This window comes from Thermobia domestica, chromosome 9, assembly GCF_964235325.1.
Source record: "Thermobia domestica chromosome 9, izTheDome1.hap1.1, whole genome shotgun sequence".
NCBI classification, from domain to species: Eukaryota; Metazoa; Arthropoda; class Insecta; order Zygentoma; family Lepismatidae; genus Thermobia; species Thermobia domestica.
The window spans coordinates 28,805,769-28,827,562 of NC_137462.1; the positions used below are offsets into that span (position 1 = coordinate 28,805,769).

Consider the following 21,794-nt stretch of genomic DNA (forward strand, 5'->3'; position numbering starts at 1 on the left):
GGTGAAAAAGAATAACAAATGTTTTTTCTCACAATAAAGCTATACATACAGAATTATCCATTATGGCAAAAAAATACTACTTTCTCCTTATGCTTAGTTGGAGTAGACTTCGACACATTGTGTAAGAATTTCCAATTAATAGCGGTATTGCACTGTACTTATAATAGTCTGTAATAGTGCAGTTTATTGTAGTCTACTAGCAATAATGATCTCTAAGAGAGTTATTAGGTAAAGATAACAATTACACCGTCATTCTGCGAACACATTTATACGATCCAATTTCTCAGATTTAAACAAAGAAAGACCATATTCTGCTACTCAAACAAACGAAGGAATAAGCTCAGAATTTCTATTCAAATAAACCTATTCACTTTTATACCACCTTTTAGTTTTGTACCATCCACAAAAAAGGGAAGAAGGACCATTATAACAAGCTCACTATTTTTATACCATTTTGTATTATTCTATTTCATTTTTGTAACAGCCAGAAGAAAAGTGAAGATGATACATTTTATACCTTTGTGGTGTTACATTTTGTATATGTTTGTGTCATCCAGAGAACAATTTAAATTGCCTCTCACTGACAATTCAGTTGCCAGAGTCCAATGTTTGTAATATTACAATACTACAGATTGATCCATTTAACAGTTCAAGTTCTTCTATTTTTACACAATCAAATGCATATGCTACAGTGGACTCAGTGTTCATTTACAGAATTAAATAATTGTTTATCTTTCTCTAAAAACATTTCTACTATTTTGTTGATATAATAATCACACTCTGTAATGTATTCATATACCAGATTAAATTTTTTCTCCAAAGTAAAAGTGTTCTTAATATTACCACCTTTAAAATGCTTCTTTTTATAAAGTTTATAGATTTTCTCTCTCATTTCACATTTAATTAAGATCGTCCACACCTTTTGCAATAATTCGTAATCATACTGCAGCAAACAGTTGTGATCTTTTTCATTCTCATTATGTTTAGAACATGCTTCACATAATAATACCGAATTTGGCGTATACTCATTAAATAATTGTATAACACATGTATGACTAATACTTTCACTAGTACACTCGCACTCATTAGCTTCCAGTTCAAAACAGGTAATATTTGAAACACTGTCATCATCACTTTCCGGGAGTATTTCATCATTATATCTATTAAAGCGTCTAAAATAATACACTTCTTCTATTTCTTGTGTTGGATATATGATTCTCACTTTATCACATAATTCATCTGGCAAATCAGGGTCAGACGGTTGGATTAACAGTATCGGTTTCTCGTTTTCACGCTGAATTTCTTTTTCTCTATGTGAAACATAAACAATCTCCGTGCTAGTCATTTTTCTACTCTTCCGCAAAAACAAATCAAATAAATAATTTTATATATCTACAATACAAGCATTCTATGCATTCTCCGTGTTTAATAATATGTTTCTATCAAAATAAAACATAATGTACGTTCTATTATTTCCAAATATACCCCATAAATTTATATTCCATTATAATAAAATACATAAATGCAAAAATATATATTTGTCTTTTTTTGACTTAGACGAGGAACGAAAGTCTATAAATAATTGAATCGTTGAACAATAGGCAGTACCTTAGCAATACAAATGTTAGGTAACTCATTCGTAACGTTGTTTAAATATCTGCAGCAACATGGGACTTTTAAAACTTTTTCTTACTTTGCTATGATCTCTTCTTCTGCTGTGATCAAAAATGGCCATGCATGATGTTACGCAAATTGCTCTGGAGTCTGTTCTACACAATTATGACGCAACTCTGGTTTGTTAAATCTCATGCTCAAATATTTAGTTAGTGATCGGGAAACTTTGACCTTTAGCGCGTCGTTAGTATTTTGTAAACCTAATTCGCTAAACACACGTCAATACCCATATAGTGACGTGAGAGGCAATTTAAATTGTTCTCTGGATGACACAAACATATACAAAATGTAACACCACAAAGGTATAAAATGTATCATCTTCACTTTTCTTCTGGCTGTTACAAAAATGAAATAGAATAATACAAAATGGTATAAAAATAGTGAGCTTGTTATAATGGTCCTTCTTCCCTTTTTTGTGGATGGTACAAAACTAAAAGGTGGTATAAAAGTGAATAGGTTTATTTGAATAGAAATTCTGAGCTTATTCCTTCGTTTGTTTGAGTAGCAGAATATGGTCTTTCTTTGTTTAAATCTGAGAAATTGGATCGTATAAATGTGTTCGATCGAATGACGGTGTAATTGTTATCTTTACCTAATAACTCTCTTAGAGATCATTATTGCTAGTAGACTACAATAAACTGCACTATTACAGACTATTATAAGTACAGTGCAATACCGCTATTAATTGGAAATTCTTACACAATGTATCGAAGTCTACTCCAACTAAGCATAAGGAGAAAGTAGTATTTTTTTGCCATAATGGATAATTCTGTATGTATAGCTTTATTGTGAGAAAAAACATTTGTTATTCTTTTTCACCAAGTTTCCAAATACCGCGAGGTCCAACAGGTAGGTATCAGGAGATACCGCAAAAAGCCCAGTTTTACCACATCGTGTAAAGCAACCAAGTAAATCTGCAATCTGGATACTTGGCCTGAACTCGCACACATGATTCCAAAACTTTAATAACTCATCCAAAGTGTCCTGCGTTCCCCCATAGCGAAAGAAAGCTGTCACAGTATAACTATTACCCTTAGTTTTCATGGCAAAAAAGGTAGCTGATTGGAAAAGAGAACTGTGTGCAGTTAAACGAGTAACCAACGACAAAAAGTCTATCTTAATATCTACCTGCGATAAATGCTTAACAAATTCTACCATATACCATTTGTTATAGCGACTATTAAACAAATATCTATCCATCAAATAATTGTCTACCACATCGTTATAGTGGGCATTGTGCTCAACAAAACGTGGCTTTATACCATTATCCAATCGAAAATATCTAACTGTAGACCTAGAATAAGCGGGGCGACCATTACGTTGTACCACAGGGAAATGAAAAACTTCGGCCATTGTAATGCACACAACCAAGTATGTATTAAAGGTTTTAGTCGTTAATACAAAATAAAGAAGCCAACAAATTTCTGCTTGGTACAAAACTAAATATTCTACACCTTCTCGGTGGTACTAAATAGTACAAAATACTTAAATTGATACAATGGTACAACACTAAATTCCCGGCTGGAACAAAATAAAATATTCCATTCAAATTTTTTTGCCCTTTACAAAACTAAATTCCGTACATATGCCACTCAAATTCATTTATTCTTCCTTTTGACCTCTAAAATAATAATAATAATGATTTAAAATTTAATTTTCCATTTTTTTCACTCTCTCCTTATCTCTACTTAATTAAAAACTATCGTTTCTACTAATACTGTATTTACCCATATGGAACTGTCTCAAAATTATCTATTCGTTTTCTTTTACTAGACGTAACCTGATAAATTCTAAGATGTGGATAATTTCCGAGTAAAGCAGAACATCGAGAGAATCGAATTTCTATCCAGCAGAAGTGTTATTTAATATAGTGTCTTGCTGGCCTTGGTCTAAAATGCGTGCCGAAGAGCGTAGAAGAAAGAATTTGTTTTCTAATTTCTGGAGTGGGGGTAAGAAGCTTGTTTGTTTATAAAAGGTATACTCCAATATTGATTACTGAATCGACGCCCTACTAGCGGGTTTCTAAAGCATAAGGAGAGAGTAGAATTTTTTGCCATAGTGGCCTAATTCGTATGTATTCGAAAATGAAAGTCGCAATAATACCATATTGTTTTATTTTTTTACTATGTACTAAGCGATCTACTCGCAGTAGAATTAGTTAAAATGAACCTCCTTCAAATTTGTTTCTTCGTTACAAAAGGCACATTAAATGGTCTCTTTGCTTTTCCTCCGTTTATTTGTAGAGCACAAAAAGATAAAATGGTCTTTCTAAAAAGCCAACAAATTTTCTGCTTAGTACAAAACTGGATGGGTCACACAGATTTATATCTTTGTATATTTTGAGTACTACAAAATTAAATAAAATTTACCCTTTCCCCTTTTTTTTGTAGAACACCCAAATTTATTCCTTCGTTTATTTTAGTAGTACAAAAATGTACATAAATACTAAGCTATTTAAATTTTACCTTCTTCGCTTTTTTCTGCTTAGTACAAAACTGGTTAGATCACCCAAATTTATTCCTCCTTCGGTTTCTTTTTTGTCGCCGGTGCTCTATTTTTTGTTGGTACATAAGAAAGATAGTCCATCCAAATTTTATTCGTTCTTCACTTCTTTTTCTTATTTTGCTAGATACAAATATGTGTTGACGTTTTCGAGTGATTAGGTTTTAAGTATGTTGACCTTTGACCTCAATGGTCATTATTTTGGAACTTGTAGTACCTGATGACCAATTACTAAATGTGGAAACACCACCTCAATATGTGGTGACGTTTTCGAGTGATTAGGTTTTAAGTATGCTGACCTTTGACCTCGATGGTCAATATTTTGGAACGTGTAGTACCTGATGACCAATTACTAGATTTGGAAACACCATCTCAATATATGGCTCCGTTTTCGTGTTATTAGGTTTTAAGTATGTTGACCTTTGACCTCAATGGTCATTATTTCGGAACTTGTAGTACCTGATGACCAATTACTAAATGTGGAAACACCACCTCAATATGTGGTGACGTTTTCGAGTGATTAGGTTTTGAGTATGCTGACCTTTGACCTCGATGGTCATTATTTTGGAACGTGTAGTACCTGATGACCAATTACTAGATTTGGAAACACGATCTCAATATATGGCTCCGTTTTCGTGTTATTGGGTTTTAAGTATGTTGACCTTTGACCTCAATGGTCATTATTTTGGAACTTGTAGTACCTGATGACCAATTACTAAATGTGGAAACACCACCTCAATATGTGGTTCCGTTTTCGAGTGATTAGGTTTTAAGTATGTTGACCTTTGACCTCGATGATCGGTATTTTGGAACTTGTAGTAGTTGGTGGCCGATTACTAAATGTGGAAACAGCACCTCAATATGTGGCTCAGTTTTCGTGTTATTAGGTTTTAAGTATGTTGACCTTTGACTTCGATGGTCATTATTTTGGAACTTGTAGTACCTGATGACCAATTACTAAATGTGGAAACACCATCTCAATATGTGGTGCTGTTTTCGAGTGATTAGGTTTTAAGTATGTTGACCTTTGACTTCGATGGTCATTATTTTGGAACTTGTAGTACCTGATGACCGATTACTAAATGTGGAAACACGACCTCAATATGTGGCTCCGTTTTCGAGTGATTAGGTTTTAAGTATGTTGACCTTTGACCTCGATGGTCATTATTTTGGAACTTGTAGTACCTGATGACCAATTACTAGATTTGGAAACACCATCTCAATATATGGCTCCGTTTTCGTGTTATTAGGTTTTAAGTATGTTGACCTTTGACCTCAATGGTTATTATTTTGGAACTTGTAGTACCTGATGACCAATTACTAAATGTGGAAACACCACCTCAATATGTGGTTCCGTTTTCGAGTGATTAGGTTTTAAGTATGTTGACCTTTGACCTCGATGATCGGTATTTTGGAACTTGTAGTAGTTGGTGGCCGATTACTAAATGTGGAAACAGCACCTCAATATGTGGCTCAGTTTTCGTGTTATTAGGTTTTAAGTATGTTGACCTTTGACATCGATGGTCATTATGTTGTAACTTGTAGTACCTGATGACCAATTACTAGATTTGGAAACACCATCTCAATATATGGCTCCGTTTTCGAGTGATTAGGTTTTAAGTATGCTGACCTTTGACCTCGATGGTCATTATATTGGAACGTGTAGTACCTGATGACCAATTACTAGATTTGGAAACACCATCTCAATATATGGCTCCGTTTTCGTGTTATTAGGTTTTAAGTATGTTGACCTTTGACCTCAATGGTCATTATTTTGGAACTTGTAGTACCTGATGACCAATTACTAAATGTGGAAACACCACCTCAATATGTGGTTTCGTTTTCGAGTGATTAGGTTTTAAGTATGTTGACCTTTGACCTCGATGATCGGTATTTTGGAACTTGTAGTAGTTGGTGGCCGATTACTAAATGTGGAAACACCACCTCAATATGTGGCTCAGTTTTCGTGTTATTAGGTTTTAAGTATGTTGACCTTTGACTTCGATGGTCATTATTTTGGAACTTGTAGTACCTGATGACCTATTAGTAGATTTGGAAACACCATCTCAATATGTGGCTCCGTTTTCGAGTGATTAGGTTTTAAGTATGTTGACCTTTGACCTCGATGGTCAATGTTTTGGATCTTGTAGTACCTGATGACCTATTACTAGATTTGGAAACACCATCTCAATGTGTGGCTCCGTTTTCGAGTTATTAGGTTTTAAGTAGGTTGACCTTTGACCTCGATGGTCAATGTTTTGGATCTTGTAGTACCTAATGACCAATTACCAGACTTGGAAACACCATCTCAATGTGTGGCTCCGTTTTCGAGTTATTAGGTTTTAAGTAGGTTGACCTTTGACCTCGATGGTCAATGTTTTGGATCTTGTAGTACCTGATGACCAATTACCAGACTTGGAAACACCATCTCATTATGTGGCTCCGTTTTCGAGTTATTAGGTTTTAAGTAGGTTGACCTTTGACATCGATGGTCATTATTTTGGAACTTGTGGTTGCTGGTGACCCGTTACTAAATGTGGAAACACAACCTCAATATGTGGACCCGTTTTTGAGTTATTAGGTTTTAAGTGTCATACAAACGACGTCCAGGTAAAAGTAGGTGTGGTATTGGTAATCAGCATGGTCGAAAACCCCCATATGCCGAGTTTCATCCAAATCGGTTAAAATTATCATAGAAAGGACGTATCCCACATAAACTATAAGACCCAGGTAGAAATAAGTGTGGTATTCTTTACCAGAATGGTCGAATCGGAAATATAAATGTTTCTGCGCATGCGTGTTATTTCCAAGTGTGGGTGTATACTATGTTATTTAGGGGATGAAAAATAGGTCATAGTCTTTTATGACCTGCTTGTTGCACGTAGTCTGCTCTATTGAACCGGAACCAGCACTGCAACTGGAACAGGCTGTAGTCTAGTGTAATTTTTCTGCGCATGCGTGCGATGTGTAATTAATTGGAAATTTAATTTTACTGCGCATAAGCAATCAAGTGTGTGTGTGTGTGTGTGTGTGTGTGTGTGTGTGTGTGTGTGTGTGGTTGTTATTTTTTTATTCTCTGCTCTATTATGTTGCTATAAAGTGCTCGTAAAAGGAAACAGGGGTGTTATGTCTTATTTTATGTTTCTGCGCATATGCACAGTAGGTCAAAAATTGGTCTCCATTCTCTGCCATGTTGAAAAAAAGTGCTCATAAAAGGGAACGAGTGCACCCCTGCTATGTTAGATAGTCTGATGTTATATGTGCTATGTTATGTGTTCGTAGTCTCTGTGTAATTTCTGCTATGTTAAAAGTGCTCATAAAAGGGAACGAGTGCACCCCTGCTATGCTATATGTGCTATGTTATGTGTTCGTAAAGTGCTCATAAAAGGGAACGAATCTTATGTATTATCTGCTATGCTATGTGTTCGTATTCTCTACTGCAATGTGGCATGTGCGCGGTACGTGAGTCCAGTGGGTGGGGCTCGGCGCCGACCAATCAGCGCGGTACTCCTAAAATGGCGGTCATAAAAGAGCGTGACCAATCGGCGTGAACGGGGCGGGGTCCGGTGCCAGCCAGTCAGCGCAGTAGATAGGAGGTCGTAAAAGAGCGTGACCGGGGGCGTGGCCGGTACCAACCAATCAGCGTCAGGGGGCGTGGCCGGGGGCGTGGCCGGAACCGACCAATCAGCGTCAAGGGGCGTGGCCAGCCAATCAGCGTCAAGGGGCGTGGCCGGGTCACGTGACCTGCGCCAGCCAATCAGCGTCGAGGGTTTGCGCATGCGCAGTAGGAAAAAAAATGCCCCCAAGTGACCCCTATCTACTGTCAACTATTTTGTCAATCATAGATAGCTGTACACAAGAATTATTACATTGGATGAACTCTCTTCTGTTAGCCTGTAGAAGATGAAATTTAAATTTTTTATGATATGATTTTCTTTAAATGCTTCCTAACCCCCCCCGCCCCCAAAACACACACTTATAATTTGAAACATCGAATGTTCAAAGAAACACAATTTCTCTCGAGCATAGTGTGGAGACGTATTCTTTCTTGCTTCCTCTTGCATTTCTGGCATGCACGAATGAGAGAAATGTAAGGAAGTTCACCATATAGTGGCAAGGTGAATGGATCATAAAGGATACTTATTTTCCAACACTTTTCCTATTTATGTTATGTATTTGACCTCATTTTCTGTATCTCTATACTTTAACTACTGTATTCTAATACTTTGTATAATTTATATTCTCCATCAGGAGTTTGATTCCAGGGCATTATTTGGTGAAGAAGAAAACATAAAAATTATGAACTCAGCTCGATGCTATCAAGTTCCTGATTTTTTAAATGCATTTTTAAAGCCGAATGTGGTTTTGCATTATCCTGTAGCAAAAGGGAAGCAGCAGAGTGAGGTTTCGTTTCATCAATGTGCATTATACATGTTTGGCATTGTGCAGTACATCCGTTTCAACTGTTCGGAATAAAGGTCGAAATTGATGATATGACTATTAGGAACGAACACAAAGTGAATTACCCCTTCGTAGTTCCACCACACGCAGAATACAACTTTTTGCTCTTAGCGGCACTATTTGATGACTGCTCTGGAAGTAGGTCTTCCCTCAAGTACTGTTTTTATTCATTCGAATTTCGAGAAAGAAAAAAACACTCACTTTTCGTCACACGTGACAACTTGTTTCGGAAAACGCAATATCACACGGATTTTGTAGCAGTTGTTGGTACACGTCCACACTTCTCTGAGTCTAACAATAAGTCAACTCATGTGGTATAATGCGGCAGTTCCTAATGATTTTCCTGAGTTCATGATGGTGACGCACTACAGTGAACTGGGTCTTGCTGAGTTGATTTAACACTCGTTGTGTGCTGGTAAATAAATTTTCCTGAATGACATTCTTGTAACTTCAGAATCTGTTACTCTGGAGCGGCCGGACCTTGACTGAACTTCGACATTTTTACAACTTGCACGAATTTTCTGGAGCCAACCATTTGCTCTTCACTGCATCTTCGCCTTTCGCATGACAAATGTTTTGGATTACTGCTGCAGCGTTATGCCCAATTTCGAACTTATGCAGTACAGTTCACGTAGCAGACGTCACTCATCGTCACTGCCACTAAAAACTGACAAAGTGGCGGCCTCCGTGTTAAATAGTCTGTTGTCCAGACTATCTCTTGGGCCACCAGTTCGACGTAGTATTTATGGTCGATCATGGCGTATGCACCTACCTGCTGTTTGGATTGTGGAAATATTGCAAGACGTATGACTCACTTTGTATAGGGTTCCAGGAATTCGTCACAGATGTTGGACATGCTCAAGGGATTCCTCAAAGGATATAAGGGATTCCTAAAAAAATCTGTGAAGTTAAGGTGGGCCGATGTAAGCATATAACTGGAAACAGGAATTTGTTATCGCCAAGTCGATATTACAAATAGATTCAACGTAGCGGAAGGGATTTAGTGTCATGCAATATTGCAAAACTACAGAGGAAAAGTGAATAAGAAAACAAACACCGAACCTGGATATAAGCCGTCATAACTTGGAGGTATGGCATCCCTAGACGAGCAACGATCTGAGAGAAAATTAAGTGAATTAGACTAGGGCTTGTAGCATTGTATCCAGGTATCTGAACAACGCCAAGCGGCAAGGCCAGAATGGGAATTTAGGCTTTCTGTATGTGAAGTCAGCACTCCACCAAGTGAGTACCTATCGCTTGGTGACTCTGGCCAAATTTGATAAGAAACCATGCTAAGTTGGACACTACAGTTTGATAAGAAACCATGCTAAGTTTGACACTACAGTTTGATAAGAAACCATGCTAAGTTTGACACTACAGTTTGATAAGAAACCATGCTAAGTTTGACACTACAGTTTGATAAGAAACCATGCTAAGTTTATACGTAAGTACTGCAATTGGTTTGGTACCGTTGGAACCAAACCTGGGTTTGAACACAACTGGAAAAATTAGGTTTGAGGAGCAAAGATTAACCGATGCTATGGGCTTCATTATTATAGCCTATGTCACTTTAAAAAAATAACGGTAATTTTATCTAATTCAGATTGCTTGTTTATTGAAGTTTAAAGTCCAATTTCAGCTCCGGAGCTATATGGTACATGGGACTACAGTTTAAGATGGAATCAGAATGACGGTAATTTGTTCAAATTTCGAATTAGAGAACCACCAAGAATTGAACTCAGGGCCACCTGCATCAAAGGCAAATGCGCTACCCACTAGGTCAGCCAGAATGGCTTAAGTATTCGGTAGCTTAGTATTGGATATTTTAGTGTTGGACTAACTGGCAGCTATGGACTCACAGGAAAGGAAATAAGAAAGAAAAAAAAACAATCAGACTCATTCAGGAAAAAATAGGTACCATCTCGATACTCAAACTCCTTCTCTCGGTTTCTCTCTTGAACCGTCCAGATCTGACTGCATAACGGAGTAATACATTCATTAAAGTACGGGTGCTCATTTTCGTTCAGTTGATTGTTCATTTAGGAATATCATACGAGTACTTCCAGTTTATGATGTGCATACACCACAAGTACCTAACAATTAATGCAATTGAACCATACCTCATACAAGATCTCTATCGGTGAGATGGTTGGGTAGCATGTTTACATAAGCTTCCCTTAAAGAGCAAGAACCTTATTTGTACTTCGTACTCAGGATTAATTTACACAGGAAAGATTTCGTAAGAAATTTTTATTAATTTTATCTCTCTGTCGCTGGATTATATAAAGCCATGAAGATTTAATGTCATGGAATAACATTGCCGTGGAAGAGAAGCAACTTAGAATAAATAGTGTTATTTCTTGAGCCAATGATTATTTATTAAAGGCTTTTCCAAATACCCTTTAAACATAGTTCTACACAAGGTTCTTATAAATAATCTTTGACAAAATGATAAAATCGATTAAATAAACCAAGGATCTTATAAAATAGAGAATCTGTCCTTACAACAAAATCTTGAAGCCATATATATCACAGTTTCGCACCCCTACTTTGCCCACTCCGTCCAATAGGATCGTAATGTGTTGAGCCAACAATCATGGCGGAAACGAAAGTAGCTAATTAGACGATGGTAGAAACGAGAGTAGCCAATCAGACGTACCGATGCTCGGTTGCTTTTTGGCTTCACCGACTTAATAGGATGAAGATACATACGGGCAGATCCTCTATTTATAACATCCTTTGGTTCTACATATGCTACTTCTACGAAAAAAGAAACAGTACCAAAGTAATAAGAAAATGATTTAATAAATATTAGAAAGAGAGCTACATACACAATTTTCTCGAAGCCAACGATAAATATTTTCTTTTTTCTAAAACAAAAAATTAGTACTGAATGTCAAGGATTGAATCTATATTGTATATAATTATTAGAATCAACAGAAACTTGACTAAACGAATAAAATATCTTTAAGAAAACAACACTGTTGTTACGAGAAATATAAAATAATTCATGAATAATCGCTCAAATGATATTATTTTTTGACTAACTGTTTCCTGAATGGTTACATTTTCAAGTAAGAAAGCAAAAACATTAAAAGGTTACACTATAAAATTCTCAAATGACTATACGATGCATGAGCTTAATTTCTTGGACATTACAAAACAATTTAGATTTCCTTATAGACTTATGAACAAACATATTTTCATTAGCAACGTCTGTCTGTTTTTATGATAGAGTATTGGCTACTTGAGGTACGAAATTATTTCAATATTGCATGAATTCACTTATCAGTGTTACATTTTCGTTACGGCTAAAATTTTTCCTTCAAGAGAAAGTAATATTTTCAAGGCAAACGGTTACAAAAAAATGTAACACAGGTTAGAAGTAACTGAAAAAAAATACAAGAAAATGTTCTCTGCAGATAAAAAAAAAAAAAGAGCTACAATCATACAGAAAATAAATTTCTTTATTTGGTGGATTTTTCAAAGATATTTAGCCATCTTGATATTTTAGAAGATAATTTCTTCTTAGCGGATGTTCCATTTGGTGTACTTTTGGATTTGGTTCCTGTAGATTTACTTGGCACCTTTGTTTCACTTGGCCCTGGTCCCATATCCAATTTTGCACTATTGTTGTAACTTTCTTCTTTGGTGGAATTTTCACAATCTTTCGACACTTCATTGTCTATTGCTTCCTCTGCATTATCCAAATCTTCTTCCTGGTTGCTTTGTGATTCATGTTCACTTTGTTGAGATTGATCTGGAAGTTCTTGTTGCGCTTGCAATACTCCTAAAGCACTTAAGTTACTCAGTCCAATAACACCCATAGCGCGAAGTCCGTATTTCATAAGTTCCATCATTTGCAGCCCATTGAGTTCACGTATGTTAATCAGACCGGAAGAGTCACCAGCACCTGGCCCATGCCATTCAAGGAACCTACTTCTCCCCGGTGACTGCTCTTCTTCATCAGGATTACAATTGACAACAGAACCATCCGATCCAATCGTGTGAGCTCCCTTCATTCCATACTTGCTTCTCGTACCGTCTGGTTCTGTGATTTCTACGCTTGTTGGTAAACATTTGATGTTGGTCCCGTCTGTTTCAGTGACTTGAACTCTTCCAGACGAACAAAACACAGTTAAACCATCTTTGCTTGTGCCTTTGACGCTACGTGAATCACATCTAATATTCGCTCCGTTGGACCAAAAAATTTCAGCTCGATGAGGAGTGCACAAGATTCGACAACCATCTGTTCCATCAGCAAACACACAGTTCTTCTCCCGAGTAACGTACTGTATGCCAGATACATGAACGGAAGAAGTGTCACAGGTAATGTTAGTACCATCTTGTCTGGTAATTATCACTCTGTCCGTGACACACGAAATCTCGGTATCACCTACTAGATTAGCTTCTGTGTTAAAGAGTCCACAGGTAATAGAGATGCAGTCCGTTATGTCCACTACAGTCAATGACATACCACAACTGATATCGATCCCACTATCCTTTGATACATGCACACTGTTGGCAGTGCATGTGATATGGGTTCCATCTGATCTTGAAAAGCGACGGTCACTTGAAGAGTAGCTTGGTCTCATCATTTTGGTAACCTGCAATCAACTGAAGAAATACACTAATTTAATTATTTTCATCCATAGTATCTTATTGGCAGTGCCTTCTCTAAGTGCGTTAGCAGGTGAAGACACTAACCTGGAGGTAGTGAGAGAATCGAGATTAGGATTTAGATTTCTGGGCTTTAGGCATTTACGGCCATTTAGCCCGTCCCTTGGCAAGCACACTATCCGGCGAAATGGAAGCAAGAAAGGATTGGGGAAGAAAGGGAACGGCCTGGGCCCTATAAGTTTTTTAGGTACCAGCCCGGCATTTGCCTGGTGTGAGTGAGGAAAACCCAGGAAAACTTCATTCAGGAGGACTGGCCTGAAAAATCTTTTTACACTTTTTCGACCGAGTGCCCTCACTCGGAATCTAACCCGGGGTTAGCGACTACGCTACGCGGGGATACGGTGAGCCAATCGGGGCATCCGTTGTCAAAACTATGGTATCCTGGTACTACAAGAAGTCAGAACGCCTACTAACAGAGGATATTAACAGATGTTGTTCTGTACCTACAGCCATAATCATCAGTTCTTGCATACGTACCGGTAGTAATACGGTAGTTTTTTTTTTTTTTTTTTTTTTTTTTTTTTTTTTTTTTTACAAATGATTGACCCGATTTCATAAATTTACTTTAGTTTTATTATTGGACAAATTGTCACAAAACTTTACAGACGTATAGAGGGGGGATTTAGATTTCTGGGCTTTCGGCATCTAAGGCCATTGAGCCCGTTACGTTCTGAGGGATGGCATCCCTTGGCGAGCACACTGTCCGGGGAAAGGGAAGGAAGAAAGGATTGAGGAAGGAAGGAAGCGACCTGGGACATTATAAGTTAGGTACCATCCCGAAATTTGCCTGATGTGAATGAGGGAAACCTCATTCAGGGTGGCTGGCCTGAAAAAGCGTTTTACACTTTTTCGACCGAGTGCCCCCGGCTACAGACGTATAGAGAAACTCAAAAAAGTTTTAGTGACATATTTCCAGTGTTCTATATGTGCCCCCTAGCAATTTTGCAAATTTCAAGTCAATAATCAAATTCTTCCTATACTCGGTGCACCTTGTCCCTATTGATGCATTGAAAAGCATTGTTGATGCGAGCTCTCAGTTCTGTTAGGTTTGTTGGTAGAGGAGGCATATCTTTCACATAATCCCATACAAAAAATCACATGGGATTAGGTACGGAGAGCGTGGAGGCAATGATAGGAGTTGCTTATCATCATTCCCACCACGACCGTTTCTTCAGTCACAGTAGGCTAACCCCTCGATTTTCTCAAACAGAGGCATCCTGAAGCTTAAACCGTGTATACCATCGTCGAATGGACTTGGCAGTTGGTTGATCTTTATTGAACTTCGTTCCGAAGTGTCGTTGCTCTGTTAGGACAGGCTGATGTGAACGAAAGTGGAGCACACCGTAACTCAGGAAGTCGTGGTCGAAAAGAGGAATTACCGCCGTCGACGGTGGCAGGCCGCCCGCACCCGTCCGCGGCAGCACGACGATCTACTTGTTCAAACCTGCCGACCTTTTGCCCAGGCGGCAAGCGGTCGAAAATCGTAAAATAAAATGCCCTTTGCCGACTGTTGCCGACCGTCAGGGTAGGCAAAACAATCGGAAAAGGCCTCTTTCCGACCCTCTGCTGACTCCTTATGCCGGCTTCTTTTCAACGGCGGCGCCGACGCATTTAATGCTCGTTTCCCGGCTGTTTGCCAATTGCTCGGCAAGCCAACTATCCGTCGCGGTCGAAAATCGCGCGGAAAGACGCCGGTGTCCAGCACCGGCAATTCGACCGCGGCATCTGGTCGGCATGGACAAATTGTCCGACTGTAGGCGGCAGGATCCTGATGGGGAAGCTTTCTCTATGCCTGTCACCATCTTCAATAAATGCTAACTGCTGCGCTCTCATGACAGAAATAAAAAACGAACCTGCAACAGAAAAAAAAAAACTTTTTGATTTTTTCAATTCGTCTGTCAAGTATTGTGACAATTTGCCCAATAACAAAGCTACAGCGAATTTATGAAACGGGTAAACCCCGTATTATTTCTACTTTTCAGTCTATCTTTTTACTCCAATTCTTTAGAGAGTACAGCAGCTCAGAGAACCCATCAAAGGTTTCAGTCCCTCTGCAGAGCATGAGTGCCTTAAACTGCCCTCGATGTTTCTGTGTTCATCTCGTTGTTGAGTCTGATAGGAATTCAACAATGTAAGGAAGAACTGACTGAGTTCTTTCAAAAATACAGTGATAGAACGCTCGCCTTTAGTACGAGGAATCCTTCGTTCGTTCCCGGTCCATACGAGTTTGTGGTGGATAGCATGGACATCATCGTGCCCGTGGTTTTTCCTAGTGTTCTCCCGTTTTTCTTCCACACTGTCATTCTACTAATTCTTAGGGGAACCCGGGTTCGATTCCCGGCGGGAGCTCATGTGGTTCGGATTCCGCGTTAATCATTAGGTCCACGTCTCATATAGCCTCGCTGCTGAACGAGACGCTAAACTAAAATCAACTCAACTCTACTAATTGTTAGACAATCGCCCATATTAACCAGCCCAGTGGTTAGCGTGTGCACCGGTAGCCTTCATGTTGAACAGAGACACTAAATTTTAATAAACAAACTTTTATTAATCATCTGTCTCCTTCAACCTACAGCGGATAGCTGTGGGACAGAAACTAAAAGGTTATTCCAATTCTTTAGTTCCCACCTTCTAATGTACTCCTTTGAACCACAGGTCAAAGAATCTAGCCATCCTTATCTCTATTCTACGATCTCGTAGTACTCACAGCTTTGTTACGGAAATAGACTAACCATCGCATTCTAGTTGAACACTAGACAGAATTACGTGAGACAAATTTTAGTCTATAGCCAAAAATAACAGTTCTAGGCTGACCATATATTACCCAATTAACACCCGGTCAGAATACTTCGTGAATTATAACGCCAGAACAGTGTTAAATCTTTATCAGTATAGTTTGAATCAGTGGATTAGACGATCGACATTAGAATCTAACTTTAATGTCTAATATATTGAAGAAGATGGGTAAGAGGGTGGGTATATTAGAACCTGCAAACTTTGGAGAAGGCACTGCTTGATACATTGCACTTGACATATCACTAAACTACAGTCTAATCATGTATTGAGGAGGTGGCTGGAATACGGGCATTATAGACCTGTGTTTATAGCCTTTTTACTCCCATATGCTTAAATAAATCTCCATATTGTGTTGTATAATCCGTGTAATTTTTATTGAAAAATTGTATCACTAGAGTAATTTGCTAAGAATGATTCAAGATTACCATAATTCACTGTGTGTTATTACTTTGGATAGTAAACAAAACACATCTTTCTTCAATCCATTGCCCCAATTATAATACGATTTTAATTCACTAAAGAAGCAGGACACACAAGAAAATCAAAGAATTAATTTTCAGAGAAGATGGAAAGTTCTACCAACCAACCACAGAGACGGCCATCTTGGCGAAGGAAGCCCGTATTGTACCATCATTCCAAGGGGTATCAAAAAGTTCGTGTAATCACTTAGAAGAAATCCACTCTGAAGAACTCTGACACCATGATGGTATTAGTCCTTCTCTACGTAGTCACCATGTCTAGTGACACACTTTTGCCAGATATGCTTCTCCTTCCTTAAGCCCATTTTGTAAAAGTCTGCAGCTTGGCTTTGAAACCAAAGTTCAGCCTCAGAAATAATGTCATACCTACTGTCAAAATACGTTCTATGAATGGACGTTTCATTTCTGTGAAAAGAGGTCACTAGGTGCTAGGTCTGGTGAGTATGTGGATGGAGCAATACTTCATATCCTAATTTCACTGCCTTCATCATCGATGCATGGCTGGAATGAGTAAGTGCACAGTCTGCCAAAGCAGTGCCCCTTTTGTGACCAATTCACGACGTTTCCTCTTCAGTTTGTCTTATAACTTAGTCAGGAGGTGAGAATAACAGATACCAGTAATAGTTTGCTCCTGTGGCAGGTAATCTGTCATGATGATCCCCGCTCACAGTTCCAGAACACGGAAAACATCACCTTGGCGGTAGACTTTTGCACTTGTAGGTTGGGGAAGGAAGGGTATTTCATTGTTCATTTGCTTTGTTTCTGGGTCATAAAGATAAACCCAACTTTCATCTATTGTCACTAGTCTTCCGAAAAATCCCCTTTATCCACCTCACAGCGACGCAACATTTCTTATGCAGTTTCCTCGCGGTTTCTCTTCTGGAAAATGGTGAGCAGTCGTGGATCCCACCATGCTAACACTTTCTGAAGATGCACCTGGTTGTGAATGATATTCCAGGCAGACTCATAACTCATACGTATTGGATACGTAACACACTGAATGGTTATTATCCTGTCTTCCATTATATCAACTTTCTCCGTCAAGGCGGCATCATCAGTAAAAGATGGTCTTCCATATCCAGAGGCGTTCAGGGTGGTCTTGTGTCCTGTTTGAAATTGCCGTTTCCACTTGGATACCATCTCATAGAATGGGCTTTCATCCCCATAAACTTCTTTCATGCCCCCGTGGATCTGGTTTGCTGATTTCTTCTGAAGATAGAGGAACTTAATCAGGGGCGCAAAATTTGCAGTCGCCATATCGCCATTGTCGACTATAAATTTAGAGCTGGCGACCAGTGTTCAGTAGGAATGGTTTCTGCCTAAACTCGCTTTACGACTGCGAAAACTGCAATCGACAACTGGTAGTTCTGTGCAGAGAGAGCGCGTTACACAAATGTGAAGTCTTAAGGTAAAATATTTTTAAACATGTATATGAATTGTCCAATTCAAAATTGACTATCCTGGATCTAATTGTTTGGTTTTGAAATTTTGTGCCCTGATATAACCTCTTTCTTTGTCATACTAAAGGTCGTCAGGGGGAGGGGGAAAGATCTCTTATAATTTGTACGTGAGAGATACTGGCGACCATCATTTTCGGATTGGCGAGTACATCTGACTTTGAAATTTTGCGCCCTGACTAAATGACACTCCGTGCCTCAAGTTTGTCAATCATCGCACCTTCAGTGATTTATATGGATAAAAAGAAAAATGAAAGAAAGAGTTGTTCTAACGAGTCCAGAATTTGCATGGTTTAACATACAAGGACCTAACTATAAAATGTATGTCCGAGGGGGTTAGTGGTTTGTCGCTTTTTAGGTGAATAGGTGAATGCACGGATTTTTTTTATACCTATTTGTATATGAAGGGTGATGGGAACTTCTTATTTTGCTCTTCCTGGCCCCCTCAGATAAAGCCTTCAACCAGAACACTGAGACGGCGGCCATTATTTGGAGGGTCTAACTTAAGTTAATCTTACATTTCTAGTTTTCTTTTTTTTTTTTTAAAAAAAAAAAAAAAACATATATGCTATTATTAAGAAATGTGATATTCCTTAACGAACTAAATATGGAAACAAATATTTGAAATACATTGAACAGTTTGCACAGTTTAATGTTATTTTAACAGCTTTTGAAAATTAATTACAAAATATACTCTTCATTGTATCACGTGAATAAATAGCATGTCTTACGCAGAAGACTAAACCATCTGGCAGTTAGATAAATAGAAATAAGTTGATAACGGAGGAGCCAGATTAGCACAATAAGTGAAATATTGCTTCTGATAAAACACTTGGATTTCTGAATACATTGAACAAATAAATATATGTGAATCTAAACAGCTAAAAGGGGGATGGAAATGATTGCAGAGCAGGCTAATCCCTTCTAGCTACGGGTCTGTCTTAGATCCTAAGGGACTTCACGGGCAATGACTGGTCGAAACAACTTTGTCCAACGATGTGAAACTCTGTCAGGTTCCCGTGCGAAAATTTCAATAAGTCCACACCTCACATTTGAAGGCCCACACCGCTAAATCCAAAAGTAGGGAACCAAAAGTTTACAACCGTAATATTTCGGACACTGGTACAGTAGTAGGTCAAGACCATAGGCGCCGACTACGTGGCTGCTCCGGGGCTCAAACACCCATTCGAGGTATTTAATGTGTGCTGAGCACCCACTGAATTTTTGAGTTCGAATTAACTTCTACATTACACTTTCATGCGGTAAATAATAAAAAGAAACTATATAGTGTATGTGGTCCCAGGTTAAATTTTAGATAGGGATACATATGTGTTAAATAATAGCTTTTATCAATACTAATTTTAGATTTTTCAGGTTTACAACATATCGAGGATTGAACGATGTAACATTACAACGATAATAATAATCCGTGAGTGTAATTTTTGTGTGTGATGTTGTTAATTTATATTTTTTAAAAACACTTTACGTGAATTACAAGTCAGTTGAATCATTTTCTATATTCACTCAAATTGTCATCAAATGCTCTAAAAGTTTGTATTCTGTCTTCTTATTTTTGCCAATATTGCTAAACACATTTGAAATTCACAACCAAAATCTTAATGTCTAGGAATTTTGTTAAATATAAAGTTTAGGAAATCGAGCTAAAATAAATTAAAATAAAATTTGCCTTTTTAATTTAAAAATAATTTTACAGTTCATTTTATTTGAGCAGGACTTGATCGCTTTTCTCGCCTCTCAGGAAAAATTTGGGAACCATTGGTCTGTTGTATCTACTAGAAAAAAAAAAAAAATGGAAAAGAAAAGAAAAGCACGCTAGTGTCGAAGCCTGCGCACGCATTTAGTAACTTGGCGCCTATGGTCAAGATTTACCACCATGTACAGTTTGACCCAGATCGGGATGGGGAGTAGTTGAATTTACACTGAAGTTTCACGATCCGGTCGTGGTGTAATGTCACGTAGTAAGTAGTCGACTTTGCAGGGGGTTAAAAAGCCCCGCAGGGCTCGTTGATTCCACCTTGACCTCCATAATAGTACCACGTGACATTACGTCACGCTCGGGTGGTGCAATTTCGATCTAAATTTAACCTCACCCGATCGGATGAGTTCGGTTTGATGGTTTTTGTTTGTTTGTTTGCGAAAACGTGACTAACTAGGGATGATTCCATACCGGGACCGAGTACCTGGATAAAACCTATACATCGTCTGAAAGCTCTTGCCATGAAAAGTACGAAACCGTTTTCAAATCACGGGCAAAACCACAACCTGACCCTACAAGGGGCCAGTTTATTAGTGTTTTTGACCATATGTATGGCATATTCGACACAATTAAAAATGAATGTTACGATGCATCACGCGTAAGCACCTTAGCCCATCGTGTTCCTCTTTGGCTCATTGTTAGAACGTGGCTCGGGCAAGTGTTTGATAAAATCGTTTTGCACCCAAACGTACCCACTTGGTCAGTGTTGCCAACAAATTGTAAATACAATGTGGCAGATGATTTCTCTACCACTGGATGTATATCCATGTAATGTCGCATAAACGCCATTCGTCACTAGAGAAAATATAATATGGACGTATTCCTCTCTCAAGGACCTTAGTTTGTCAGTGTTGCCAACCAATTGTAAAAATGAGATGTGAAACAGGTTCGTACGATGAGACGATTATACACGAAGTTTGGCAGAAACATTACACGACATTATAGCAAAAAACTATGTGTGTGACCATATCCCAACCATTCTACGTTGTCAGTGTTGCCAACCAAGTGTAAATATAACAGTGTTGCAAATGGCGTGCTTGCAATTGAACGAATATATAACGAAGGTGACATACAACGAACTGGCCTCTTATAGGGTCAGGTCGGGGCTTTGCCCGTGATTTGAAAACGGTTTCGTACTTCTCATGGCAAGAGCTTTCAGACGATATATAGGTTTTATCCAGGTACTTGGTCCCGGTGTGGAATCATCCCTAGTAAGTGCAAACCCCAAAATTGATGGTTCATGATTCGAGAACCCACTGTAATGTTTTACACGCTTATACAGCAGTCAATGTTTACCTCCGTGGTAAGTTTCATCCATATCGAATGAGTTCAGCTGAACTCGTATGATATAGAGGGTTTCTCAAAAGTTCCCTGACATAGGGTAACTGTTATTATCAGAGTTACAACAAAATGTAAGAGGGTAAGCCATCTCCAAATATGATGTTTTCAATGTAAAGTGAAGGAATTTTTAAAATTGTACGAGCCATTTGGGCTGTACACTCTTTATGCGCCCAATGTTAAAAGAAAATCCAACGTTGCCATTCATCTGGACCCACAACGTAAGTAAATCAAATTACTGTCTTTTACGCTAACGTGTCGATGGCTAATCCTCATTTCAAATAGTAACTTCAATCACCTATGTTGTGCGTGGAGGTAAATGGCAACGTTGGATTTTCATTTAACGTTGGGCGCATAAAGAGTCAGTGTACAGTCAAAATGGTTCGTCCGATATAAAAAACTCCTTCGCTTTAGATTGGAAACATCATATTTCGAGACGGTTTCCCCTCTTACATTTTGTTGTAACTCTGATAATAACAGAGCTACCTTATGTCAGGGGACTTTTGAGACACCCTATATATAATGTCCTTGATTTTTCGGGAAAAAGTCAGTGAATGACAAACGAAAAGTAACCAATTTTCCCTACAATATTCTATTCAGATTCCAGAACCTCATTCATCACAAGAAACG

At 38.3% G+C, this 21,794-nt stretch overlaps 2 protein-coding genes across 3 annotated transcripts in view; both read right to left on the minus strand.

Moving 5' to 3' along the window:
- Positions 1–11,418: 11,418 nt before the first annotated feature.
- The window catches only part of LOC145694512 (uncharacterized), a 45,082-nt gene continuing 34,706 nt past the window's right edge, over positions 11,419–21,794 (minus strand). For both annotated transcript variants that reach the window (XM_081770823.1, XM_081770824.1), the window contains exon 2: positions 11,419–13,254. In XM_081770823.1, coding sequence (XP_081626949.1) covers positions 12,105–13,235 — 1,131 coding nt within the window. In that variant the 5' untranslated portion in view covers positions 13,236–13,254 and the 3' untranslated portion in view covers positions 11,419–12,104. The remainder of the gene's footprint in view (positions 13,255–21,794) is intronic.
- Positions 17,445–17,849, minus strand: LOC145660772 (protein GVQW3-like). Its single transcript, XM_081726178.1, has one exon. It carries the CDS (start codon positions 17,847–17,849, stop codon positions 17,445–17,447), a length of 405 nt encoding a protein of 134 aa, XP_081582304.1.

Excerpts from the sequence above, each read along its gene's own strand:
- LOC145660772 (XM_081726178.1), bottom strand. The coding sequence starts at position 17,849 with ATGGCGACTGCAAATTTTGCGCCCCTGATTAAGTTCCTCTATCTTCAG.